This window comes from Chionomys nivalis, chromosome 14, assembly GCF_950005125.1.
Source record: "Chionomys nivalis chromosome 14, mChiNiv1.1, whole genome shotgun sequence".
Taxonomy (NCBI): Eukaryota; Metazoa; Chordata; class Mammalia; order Rodentia; family Cricetidae; genus Chionomys; species Chionomys nivalis.
In genome coordinates this window covers 47,849,433-47,862,237 of record NC_080099.1, presented here as the reverse complement: position 1 = coordinate 47,862,237, position 12,805 = coordinate 47,849,433, and the positions used below count along the sequence as shown (strand labels likewise).

General features: G+C 44.5%; 1 protein-coding gene across 16 annotated transcripts in view; it reads left to right on the top strand.

The window, feature by feature from the left end:
* Positions 1–8,458, top strand: part of Apc (APC regulator of WNT signaling pathway) — a 96,408-nt gene extending 87,950 nt beyond the window's left edge. For all 16 annotated transcript variants that reach the window (XM_057788986.1, XM_057788984.1, XM_057788982.1 and 13 more), the window contains one exon: positions 132–8,458. In XM_057788986.1, the coding sequence (XP_057644969.1) occupies positions 132–6,702 (6,571 nt within the window). In that variant the 3' untranslated portion in view covers positions 6,703–8,458. The remainder of the gene's footprint in view (positions 1–131) is intronic.
* The last annotated feature ends 4,347 nt before the right edge of the window (positions 8,459–12,805 follow it).

The following is a 12,805-nucleotide window of genomic DNA, read 5'->3' as shown; positions in this document are numbered from 1 at the left end:
AGCTGATAGACTCATATTGTGCTGGTTGTGTCTAGTCGTCAGCTCAGGGTTTACAGTTGCTTTCTGTCCCTTTATTTGTTGTCACTAATCACATTTCCCCCTGAATCTTATGTGCTCTTGTTTTAATTCAGGCAAATCCTAAGAGAGAACAATTGCCTACAGACTTTATTACAGCACTTGAAATCTCACAGCTTGACAATAGTCAGTAATGCTTGTGGAACTCTGTGGAATCTCTCAGCAAGAAATCCTAAAGACCAGGAAGCTTTATGGGACATGGGGGCAGTGAGCATGCTCAAGAACCTCATTCATTCAAAGCACAAAATGATTGCTATGGGAAGTGCTGCAGCTTTAAGGAACCTCATGGCAAACAGACCTGCAAAGTATAAGGATGCCAATATTATGTCTCCTGGGTCAAGTTTGCCATCTCTTCATGTTAGGAAGCAAAAGGCCCTAGAAGCAGAGTTAGATGCTCAGCATTTATCAGAAACCTTTGACAATATTGACAACTTAAGTCCCAAGGCATCTCATCGTAACAAGCAGAGACATAAGCCAAATCTTTATGGTGACTATGTTTTTGACACCAATCGACATGATGATAATAGGGCAGACAATTTTAATACTGGGAACATGACTGTTCTTTCACCATATTTAAATACTACAGTATTGCCCAGCTCTTCTTCATCGAGGGGAAGTTTAGACAGTTCTCGTTCTGAAAAAGACAGAAGTTTAGAAAGAGAGCGAGGTATTGGCCTCAGCACTTACCATTCAACAACAGAAAATCCGGGAACCTCTTCAAAACGAGGTTTGCAGATCTCTAGCACTGCAGCCCAGATTGCCAAAGTTATGGAAGAAGTATCAGCCATTCATACCTCCCAGGAAGACAGAAGTTCCGGCTCTACCACCGAATTCCATTGTGTGACAGATGAGAGGAGTGCAGCACGGAGAAGCTCTGCTTCCCATACACATTCAAACACATACAACTTCACTAAGTCGGAAAATTCAAATAGGACATGCTCTATGCCTTATGCCAAAGTGGAGTATAAGAGATCTTCCAATGACAGTTTAAACAGTGTCAACAGTAGTGATGGCTACGGTAAGAGAGGTCAGATGAAGCCCTCTGTTGAGTCCTATTCTGAAGATGATGAAAGTAAGTTTTGCAGTTATGGTCAGTATCCAGCTGACCTAGCCCATAAGATACATAGTGCAAATCATATGGATGATAATGATGGAGAACTGGACACACCAATAAATTACAGTCTTAAATATTCAGATGAGCAGTTGAACTCTGGAAGGCAGAGTCCCTCACAGAATGAAAGATGGGCAAGACCGAAGCATGTAATAGAAGATGAGATAAAGCAGAACGAGCAAAGACAGCCCAGAAGCCAAAACTCCAGTTATCCTGTCTATCCTGAGAACACGGATGATAAACACCTCAAGTTCCAACCACATTTTGGACAACAGGAATGTGTTTCCCCATATAGGTCTAGGGGAACCAGTGGTTCAGAAACAAATCGAATGGGTTCTAGTCATGCAATTAATCAAAATGTAAACCAGTCTTTGTGTCAAGAAGATGACTATGAAGATGATAAGCCTACCAACTACAGTGAGCGTTATTCAGAGGAAGAACAACATGAAGAAGAGGAGAGACCAACAAACTATAGTATAAAATATAACGAAGAAAAACATCATGTGGATCAGCCTATTGATTATAGTTTAAAATACGCCACTGACATTTCTTCCTCCCAGAAACCATCGTTTTCATTCTCAAAGAACTCATCAGCACAAAGCACCAAAACTGAACATCTCTCTCCAAGCAGCGAGAATACATCCACACCTTCATCTAATGCCAAAAGGCAGAATCAGCTGCATCCAAGTTCAGCACAGAGAAATGGTCAGGCTCAAAAAGGGACCACTTGCAAAGTCCCATCCATCAACCAAGAAACTATACAGACTTACTGTGTAGAAGACACCCCCATATGTTTCTCAAGGTGCAGTTCATTGTCATCTCTGTCGTCAGCTGAAGATGAAATAGGATGTGATCCGACGACACAGCAGACAGATCCTGCTAGCCCTCTGCAGAGGGCAGAGATAAAGGAGGGCGATGGAGCTCCATCAACTGAAGACCCTGCAAGCGCAGTTGCAGCAGTGTCCCAGAGCGCCAGATCCAAACCTAGCCGGCTCCAGGCTTCTGGCTCATCTTCAGAGTCCACCAGGCATAAGGCTGTTGAATTTTCTTCAGGGGCCAAGTCTCCCTCCAAAAGTGGTGCTCAGACGCCCAAAAGTCCCCCCGAACACTATGTCCAGGAGACCCCACTTGTGTTCAGCCGCTGCACTTCTGTCAGCTCACTTGACAGTTTTGAGAGTCGCTCCATTGCTAGCTCTGTTCAGAGTGAGCCTTGCAGTGGAATGGTGAGTGGCATTATCAGTCCCAGTGACCTTCCAGATAGCCCTGGCCAGACCATGCCACCAAGCAGAAGCAAAACCCCTCCTCCTCCTCCTCCCCAGACAGTCCAGACCAAGAGAGAGGTGCCAAAAACAAAAGCACCTGCTGCGGAGAAGAGAGAGAGTGGCCCTAAGCAGACCGCTGTAAATGCTGCGGTCCAGAGGGTCCAAGTGCTTCCAGATGCTGATACTTTATTGCACTTTGCCACAGAAAGTACTCCAGATGGGTTTTCCTGTTCATCCAGTCTGAGCGCACTGAGCCTCGATGAGCCATTTATACAGAAGGACGTGGAATTAAGAATAATGCCCCCAGTTCAGGAAAACGACAACGGGAATGAAACCGAGCCAGAGCAGCCTGCAGAGTCCAGTGAAAATCAGGAGAAAGAGGTAGAAAATCCTGATTCTGAAAAAGACCTTTTAGATGATTCAGATGATGATGATATTGAAATATTAGAAGAGTGCATTATCTCAGCTATGCCAACAAAGTCATCACGCAAAGCCAAAAAGCTAGCCCAGACTGCTTCAAAATTACCTCCACCTGTGGCAAGGAAGCCAAGTCAGCTGCCTGTGTACAAACTTCTGCCATCACAAAACAGACTGCAGACACAAAAGCATGTTAGCTTCACACCAGGAGATGATATGCCCCGCGTGTACTGTGTAGAAGGGACACCTATAAACTTTTCCACAGCGACATCTCTAAGTGATCTGACAATAGAATCCCCTCCAAATGAGTTGGCTGCTGGTGACGGAATTAGAGCAGGTACACAGTCAGGCGAATTTGAAAAACGAGATACGATTCCTACAGAGGGCAGATGTTCAGATGAAGCCCAGAGGGGGAACATCTCATCTGTAGTTAAGCCAGACCTGGATGACACTAAAGCAGAGGAAGGAGATATTCTTGCAGAATGTATCAATTCTGCTATGCCCAAAGGAAAAAGCCACAAGCCTTTCCGAGTGAAAAAGATAATGGACCAGGTCCAACAAGCATCAGTGACTTCTTCTGGAACTAACAAAAATCAATTAGACTCTAAGAAAAAGAAGCCAACTTCACCAGTAAAGCCCATGCCACAAAATACAGAATATAGAACACAAATGAGAAAGAATATAGACTCAAAAGTTAACGTAAATGCTGAAGAAACTTTCTCAGACAGCAAAGACTCAAAGAAACAGAGCTTGAAAAACACCCCCAAGGACTTCAGTGAGAAGCTGCCGAACAATGAAGACAGAGTCCGCGGAAGCTTCGCCTTCGATTCGCCGCATCCTTACACCCCTATTGAAGGAACTCCTTACTGCTTTTCACGAAATGATTCTTTGAGCTCTCTAGATTTTGATGATGACGATGTTGACCTGTCCAGGGAAAAGGCTGAATTAAGAAAGGGGAAAGAAAATAAGGATTCAGAAGCCAAAGGTATCTGCCACACAGAACCAGCCTCAAGCCAGCAGTCAGCTAGTAAGTCACAAGCTAATACAAAACATTCAGTAAACAGGGGACAGTCCAAACCAGGGCTTCAGAAACAACCCACTTTCCCCCAGGCCTCCAAAGACTTGCCAGATAGGGGGGCAGCAACGGATGAAAAATTGCAGAATTTTGCTATTGAAAATACTCCAGTTTGCTTTTCTCGAAATTCCTCTCTGAGTTCCCTTAGTGACATTGACCAAGAAAACAACAATAACAAAGAAAATGAGCCAATCAAAGAAGCTGAACCTACTAATGCACAGGGGGAACCAAGTAAGCCTCAGGCATCTGGGTATGCGCCCAAGTCATTTCATGTTGAGGACACCCCTGTCTGCTTCTCAAGAAACAGTTCTCTCAGCTCTCTGAGCATCGATTCTGAAGATGACCTGTTGCAGGAGTGCATCAGTTCTGCAATGCCGAAAAAGAAAAGACCTTCAAGACTCAAGGGTGATAGTGGAAAGCAGAGTCCCAGAAACATGGGAGGCATATTAGCTGAAGATCTGACCCTTGACTTGAAAGATATACAGAGGCCAGATTCAGAACACGGCTTATCTCCTGATTCAGAGAATTTTGACTGGAAAGCTATTCAGGAAGGTGCGAACTCCATAGTGAGTAGTTTGCACCAGGCTGCTGCTGCTGCGTGTTTATCTCGACAGGCTTCGTCCGATTCAGATTCCATCCTCTCGCTCAAGTCAGGCATTTCCCTGGGCTCACCCTTTCATCTCACACCTGATCAAGAGGAAAAACCCTTCACAAGTAATAAAGGCCCAAGAATTCTCAAACCGGGGGAGAAAAGCACATTAGAAGCAAAAAAGATAGAATCTGAAAATAAAGGAATCAAAGGTGGGAAAAAGGTTTATAAAAGTTTGATTACTGGAAAGATTCGATCTAATTCAGAAATTTCCAGCCAAATGAAACAGCCCCTCCCGACAAACATGCCCTCAATCTCAAGAGGCAGGACCATGATTCACATCCCCGGGGTTCGGAATAGCTCCTCCAGTACAAGTCCTGTTTCTAAGAAGGGCCCACCCCTCAAGACTCCAGCCACCAAAAGCCCTAGTGAGGCTCCGGCAGCCACCACTTCTCCTAGAGGAACCAAGCCATCAGTAAAATCAGAGCTGAGCCCTATTACCAGGCAGACTTCCCAAATTAGTGGGTCAAATAAGGGGCCTTCAAGATCAGGATCTAGAGACTCCACTCCCTCAAGGCCGACACAGCAACCATTAAGTAGGCCACTGCAGTCTCCAGGGCGAAACTCGATCTCCCCTGGTAGAAATGGGATAAGCCCTCCTAACAAACTGTCTCAGCTGCCCAGAACATCGTCTCCGAGCACTGCTTCAACCAAGTCCTCAGGCTCTGGGAAAATGTCCTATACATCCCCCGGCAGACAGATGAGCCAACAAAACCTTACCAAACAAGCAGGCTTACCCAAAAATGCCAGTAGTATCCCGAGAAGCGAGTCCGCGTCTAAAGGGCTGAACCAGTTGAGCAATGGCAATGGGTCCAATAAGAAGGTAGAACTTTCTAGAATGTCTTCAACTAAGTCAAGTGGAAGTGAGTCAGATAGATCAGAAAGGCCTGCGCTAGTACGCCAGTCTACTTTCATCAAAGAAGCCCCAAGCCCGACCCTAAGGAGGAAACTGGAGGAATCTGCCTCATTTGAATCCCTTTCTCCATCTTCTAGACCAGATTCTCCCACCAGGTCGCAGGCACAGACCCCAGTTTTAAGTCCCTCCCTTCCTGATATGTCTCTGAGCACACATCCGTCTGTTCAGGCTGGTGGATGGCGAAAGCTCCCGCCTAATCTCAGCCCCACTATTGAGTATAGTGATGGAAGACCAGGAAAGCGCCACGATATCACACGCTCCCATTCCGAAAGTCCTTCCAGACTGCCAATCAACCGGGCAGGAACCTGGAAGCGAGAGCACAGCAAACACTCCTCGTCCCTCCCTCGAGTGAGCACTTGGAGAAGAACTGGAAGCTCATCTTCTATTCTTTCCGCCTCATCAGAGTCCAGTGAAAAAGCAAAGAGTGAGGATGAAAAGCATGTGAACTCCATGCCAGGACCCAGACAAGCGAAAGAAAACCAGGTACCCACAAAGGGCACGTGGAGGAAAATCAAAGAAAGTGAAATATCTCCCACAAACATGGTTTCTCAGACCACTTGCTCAGGTGCTGCCCATGGTGCTGAATCAAAGACTCTGATTTATCAGATGGCACCTGCTGTTTCTAAAACAGAGGACGTTTGGGTGAGAATTGAAGACTGTCCCATTAACAACCCTAGGTCTGGAAGGTCTCCCACAGGTAACACCCCTCCAGTGATTGACAGTGTTTCAGAAAAGGGAAATCCAAGCATTAAAGATGCAAAAGACGGCCAGGGAAAGCAGAGTGTGAGCAGCGGCAGTCCTGTGCTCACCGCGGGCCTGGAGAACCGCCTGAACTCCTTTATTCAGGTGGATGCCCCAGAGCAGAAGGGAATGGAGGCGAAGCCTGGACAGAGCAGCTCTGTGCCTGCAGCAGAGCTCAGTGAGACGTGTGTGGTTGAGCGCACCCCTTTCAGTTCAAGCAGCTCCAGCAAACACAGCTCACCTAGTGGGACTGTTGCTGCCCGAGTGTCGCCTTTTAATTACAACCCGAGCCCTCGAAAAAGCAGTGCAGATAGCACGTCAGCCCGGCCCTCGCAGATCCCAACGCCAGTGAGCAACAACACCAAGAAGCGGGATTCAAAGACTGACAGCACGGAATCCAGTGGAGCCCAAAGTCCTAAGCGCCATTCTGGGTCTTACCTCGTGACATCTGTTTAAAAGAGCTGGAAGGACAAACCTAGGAAAAGCTGGTCTTATCACAACTGCTGTATAGAGACTTTATTTCAAAGAAAACTTTAAAGGTTGAAAATTTTTGTAAATAGGTTTGACTCTTGTTAGAGGGGTTTTGTTCTGGAAACCATATTTGATAGTCCACTTGGTCCTCACTGGTCATTTTGGAAGGCACTCTTGTTAGGTAGGAGAGAAATGGTAAAGCCAAGTGTATTTGTACAGTATGTTTCACATGTATTTAAGTGGCATCCATCCCTTCGTCCTTTAATTATCGCTTATCTTAACACTACAGATAGATGCTATATGATATATTGCTGTTATCAATCATTTCTAGATTATAAAATAAACTTACATCAGGGAGAAATTGGTATTTATGCAAAAAATAGTCCTCATGAATCCATCTAATGTCATAATTAATCATGTGGCTGTGAAATTCACAGTAATATGGTTCCCAATGGATATGTTTACCCAGCCTGCTTTGCTTTACTGCATGAATGAAGCTGATGGTTCAGTTTCAGAAGTAATGATTAATGGTTCTGTGATCACATGGTGTGCATAGGGTAGCTACAGTGTAACAATTCAGATCTGTGTAACTGTAAAACATTGGATGGAACTATTTTACCTGAACTAGATTTTATCGAAAGTAGGTAGGTTTTTTGCTATGCTGTAACTGTTGTATATTCTGGTATTTGAGGTGAGATGGCTGCTCTTTTATTAATGAGACATGAGTCTCATTAGTGAACATTTCAGAATAAATTATTGCTGTATGTAAACTATTACTGAAATTGGTATTTGTTTGAAGGGTCTTATTTCACGTTTGTATTAATAATTGTCAAAAGGGCCTCTTTTAAAAGCTAAATGTAAATTTTTTCTTGAGATTCTATGCATTAAGAGTAAAATTCCCTCTTACTGTAATAAAGACAATGAAGAAGATTGTTGACACTTACCCATTCCTAAAATTTATTTTTATGTACTTAGCACCTCTCAATGGCTTGATGTCCCTCCACTTCTTTTTTTACTACTCTAGAGTCTGATTAAAGCAAATGCCTGGAATAGCACAAGATGAGGACAGATCGGCCCACATAGAAGAATAGCTCCTTTTCCTTGATAGGATTCATACTTGAAACATTGGTTTTTGACAGGTATCACTTGTGTCTTTCAAGCTTTACAGTGCAACTGTCTTACCCCGTCATCTCTGCCATGTTGAATCTGGGTCTGAAATTAATGCCTGTCACCACCCTATATGTTAAAGTAGATTGTTTGTGACCAGGTATAATCAGTATTTTCTCATGCTCAAAAAATACAAGTCAGTGAAATGTCAGAGATAAATTTAATGCTGTTAGAATAATTTTTACAGAAAGATAAAGGTGATTGCCATCAAGCCTGAAGACCCACATGGTAAAGAAGAGAGCCAACTCTCTGAAGCTACCCTCTGACCTCCACACGCGTGCACACACAAAGCTCATACGTTTCCAAAGGACTGCCTAGGGCCAGTAGGTGATGTGGAAGCTGCCCTCTAACTTCCACACATGCACCATAATTCAAAAGTCAAAAGGTTTCTTTAGTTCCTGCCTGTTAAGGACAACTTTGTTTTTAATGGGTACAGTGGTGAGGTGATTAGTGCCCACTTCCCATATGGCAGAGAGACTCCATCATGAGGGAGAATACACTGATACATGTAATTAGCCAAGAGTTTCAATTTTTGTCAGACTTTATCTGAAGTGTGGTTTTGTTTTTTTTTGTTTTTTTTTTGTTTTTTTTTTTTTTTTTAACAATATCCCATCATGTTCTTCTGGGCTGCTGTAAGCACAGGGATGGGAATGTAGTCATAACTGTCTTTCAGTCCTAATTTCCATTAGAATTACTGCACGCCAGTTTTTATAAGCCACTTCAAGTATTTCTGTGGAAAGATATGAGGTATTAGAATAAATTGCTTTTTAGTAAATGTCTTTAAAAATCAATGTTCAAACTAAGAGTTCATTCCACCTGTTGGAGACTAAAATCCCCATGGGCAGCCCTACTGGAAGGGTCTGTCTGTGTTGTCCCTTGTAGTTGTTGGGTAAAACCCTCTGGCTAGAGGTAATGGCTGTGGAAGTGAAGGGGTTTACTCGGTTCTGCTTTGGATTTTTTTTTTTTTTTTTTTTTTTTTTGGTTTTTCGAGACAGGGTTTCTCTGTAGCTTTGGAGCCTGTCCTGGAACTCCCTTTGTAGACCAGGCCGGTCTCGAACTCACAGAGATCCGCCTGCCTCTGCCTCCCGAGTGCTGGGATTAAAGGCGTGCGCCACCACCGCCCGGTTCTGCTTTGGAAAGTTCACTGGGTGATGTCTTAACTGGTAGCAAGCCCAGTGCTCCAGCTTCTGCTTTAACGGCACAGTAGCCCACTGTTGGGATCAGCTACTACTTAGCAGGCTATTAAAAGGGCAGGAGCCTATTTAGTTTTGGACTACAGCAAAGAAAACCTAAGGTAGCAGTTTTCCGACAGGTAGGTGTGTTTGGGTCATCAGAAGTGTTTATTAAATCACAGCTGGGCCCCACACCCCCGGTTTGAAGGAGTTGATCTGGAGAGGGTTGCAAGAATGAGTTCAGGGATGATACGTGGCCTTATGGGGTGGGGACCATACAGAACCACTGTCCTTAGTAGCCACAGCACAGCTCTTAACACTTAAACAACTGGACCTTTAATCTGCCGAGGAAGCTCCTTGGCATGAAAGACCTGAGTATTGAGTTGTTCAATTCCACAGCCTATGTCAACTCACAGTAGGGAATAAACTCGCCAGACTAACGAACACGCAGTTCTCAATCTGTCCACTGCATCTGAGGATCAGCTTGTGTTAAGGAGACAGCTCCCGTTGAAGAGCCTCACCAATACGTAGTCAGGGCATGCAGTACGAGACCATGAGAAGAGAAATTCGAGATGAGAGAAAATTGGTTGTAGGTGAAAGGGAACTCACCCATTGGTTAGTGCGCGGTAGCAGTGGTGACCGATGGTAAGCTTTGTAGATCACCAGGCACAGTAGCGGTGATGACCGATGGTAAGCTTTGTAGATCACCAGGGCACAGTAGCGGTGATGACCGATGGTAAGCTTTGTAGATCACCAGGCACAGTAGCGGTGGTGACCGATGGTAAGCTTTGTAGATCACCAGGCACAGTAGCGGTGGTGACCGATGGTAAGCTTTGTAGATCACCAGGGCACAGTAGCGGTGATGACCGATGGTAAGCTTTGTAGATCACCAGGGCACAGTAGCGGTGGTGACCGATGGTAAGCTTTGTAGATCACCAGGCACAGTAGCGGTGGTGACCGATGGTAAGCTTTGTAGATCACCAGGCACAGTAGCGGTGGTGACCGATGGTAAGCTTTGTAGATCACCAGGGCACAGTAGCGGTGATGACCGATGGTAAGCTTTGTAGATCACCAAGGCACAGTAGCGGTGGTGACTGATGGTAAGCTTTGTAGATCACCAGGGCACTAACAAGGTAAAGGAGGAAATAAGATGGGCCCTGTGGGAACCAACCAGTACTGTTCATGCAGTCAGAATTTTCCTTATGTGTAAAATGTGGATCATATTACCACAAAGTTAATTGAAAAATGAGTTTATTGCTGAAAATGGGAGACAGTTGCCAGGGTTTCTTACAGCTAAGAATACCAGAAATGCAAGATTTAAACTGCCCAAAGTTAAAGATGGGTTTGCGTGGTCAGATGATTAAAATCTCCCAAACTTTTCAAGAGTCAAGGAGGCTAACATGGAGTGTTTCTTCTTTCTCACTTTCTGTAAGCCGGTTTCCCTCACATGCTGACCTTAGAATACTACTCTGTAATGTGGAAATCTATGAACTGTGACTTCTGTAAACCCACGTCATTTTCCTCCTGTTCTCTTAACTCTGGTCTACAAAAATATGTTCTGCTTTTTGTTAGGCCATTGATGCATCTTTCAAACTGTATGTTCTATATGTGTAATACTGTTCTTGGTGCTAAATATACTTTCCTCTGGTATTCAGGATAATTTTTCTCTATATTTCTGTTCACTTACTTTCTTGAAGTTACCTGATTGTTATTTTTAATTAAAAATGCTTAACGTATACTAGTGAAGGTTGCCATTGAATATAAGAAACACTAGAAAGAAACATCTTTTGAAGGAAGTGCCAGCATTACCAGCCCATTTATTCTTGGGACCTAAACACGTTATCCCACTGATAAACCATTGAACCATGTACCCAGCCTTTCTCCTGATCATGACTGCACCTGAAGACCTATGTGGCCTGGGTTAGATAAACTGACTAGGCTAGTGAGTTTGAGATAAAAGTCACAAATGTTCTGGCCTGGTGTGGTGACACTTGGGGGGAGGGGAGTAGGAGGGTCAGGAGTTCAAGGTCGTCTCTAGTTTGGGGGGGTGAAAGCCAGCCTACCTCCAGGCTCAGTGAGAGACCCTTTTCTCAAGGGAATAATGCAGTGTTAGAGTAGGACCCTGACCTCTTCCTCTGACCCCCATGTGCACATAGACCACACACACAAGTTTCGGCTGGAGAGATGTAACTGAGAGGATCTGCAGACTAAAGGCTGACTTGGGACCGTGTAACAAGCCAGGCAAGAAAGAAAAGCAGATTCAGGAAAGAGCAATTAAGACACAATCACTAGCTACTAGAATTCCCCGTTTCTGTTTTCCTGACTTGGCGTTTGTAAACCAACCCCAATTCCTAAAGTGACTGGAAGCTAACAAAGCCACACTTAAACATGTCATCATTGGGTTTGGTAATGGGGGAGAATCAAGTGTAGAAGCCAAGTACTTCTACCAGTGATCCACACTCCCAGCCTATTCAAAAATAGAGGGAGAAAAGGAGGAGTCACTGTCAAAAGAACTGGACTGATGTCAGATTCCCACAATACTAAATGATAAGATTACCACAGTATTTGCATCCCTTGGAAGGAAATAAAAACATCCCATTTGTCTAAAGTGCTTTTATCATTTGAGATTCTCTTAAGTTTCTTAAGTCTCTAAACGACAGCTGTCTTAGTCAGGGTCACTATTGCTGCGCTGCAACACCGTGACCAAAGCAGTGAGGGCAGGAACCTGGAGTCAGAAGCTGTTGCAGAGGCCGTGACAGATACTGTTTATTGGCTTGCTCGGCCCGCTTTCTCACAGAACCTATAATGTGCCGGGTCCTCCCCCACCAGTCTTTAATTAAGAAAATGCCCTGTGGCTTACCTGCAGTCCCACTCTATTTCTCGGTTGAGGCTCCCTCTCAGACAAATTTAGCTTGTGCCCAGCACACAAGGTGCATGTTTAGAATATCAGCTCACAAAATGTGAGAGCTAGAAAAATAAGTCTTAAGAACTGTAATAGAAATGGCCTCCAGAACAGACCTACTGCAGTGAAAACCTAGCTGCTGCTCCTGACACCAAGATAAAAACAGACGGCCCTCATTTCGTGCTGCCTGCTCCCCACTGAAGTCTCGCTTCAGTGAGTGAGTGGCGAGTGATAGGTTACACACTTAGTCTATCTCTATGGAGGAGGCGAGGTCTGTAAGACATGGATTGTCTGAACCTCCTGGGGACCCTTAGAAAGCACTGGGAAATCGGACCACGGCACAGCCACATTGGAGCATCAGTTAAATACAAAGTAACAATTGGAACAATCAGAACAGTGAATAAAGAGGTAAATAATCGTGCATCTCAGTCCAAATATTCCTGTCTTATTTAGGGCTCCTGTGCTGTGAGGGGAACCATGACCACAGCAACTCTTATGAAGGAAAACACTTCATCGGGTGGCTTACAGTTCAGAGGTTCAGTCCGTTATCATCATGGTAGGACAAAATGGCAGCCTGCAGACAGACATGGTGCTGGAGAAGGAGCTGAGAATTTTGCATCTTGATATGCAGAAGTGAACTGAGACACTGGGTGTATCTTGAGCACAGGAGACCTCAGAGCCCACCCACAGTGAAACCCTTCCTCCATAAAGCCACACCTCCTAATAGTACCGCATCCAATGAGTTTATGGGGGCCAATCACATTCAAACTACCATAAACTCAAAGCAGAAAAGATGAAATGCTTGGTAATTTTAATCTTGTGCTTTTAGTCTTACACTAAAAATTAA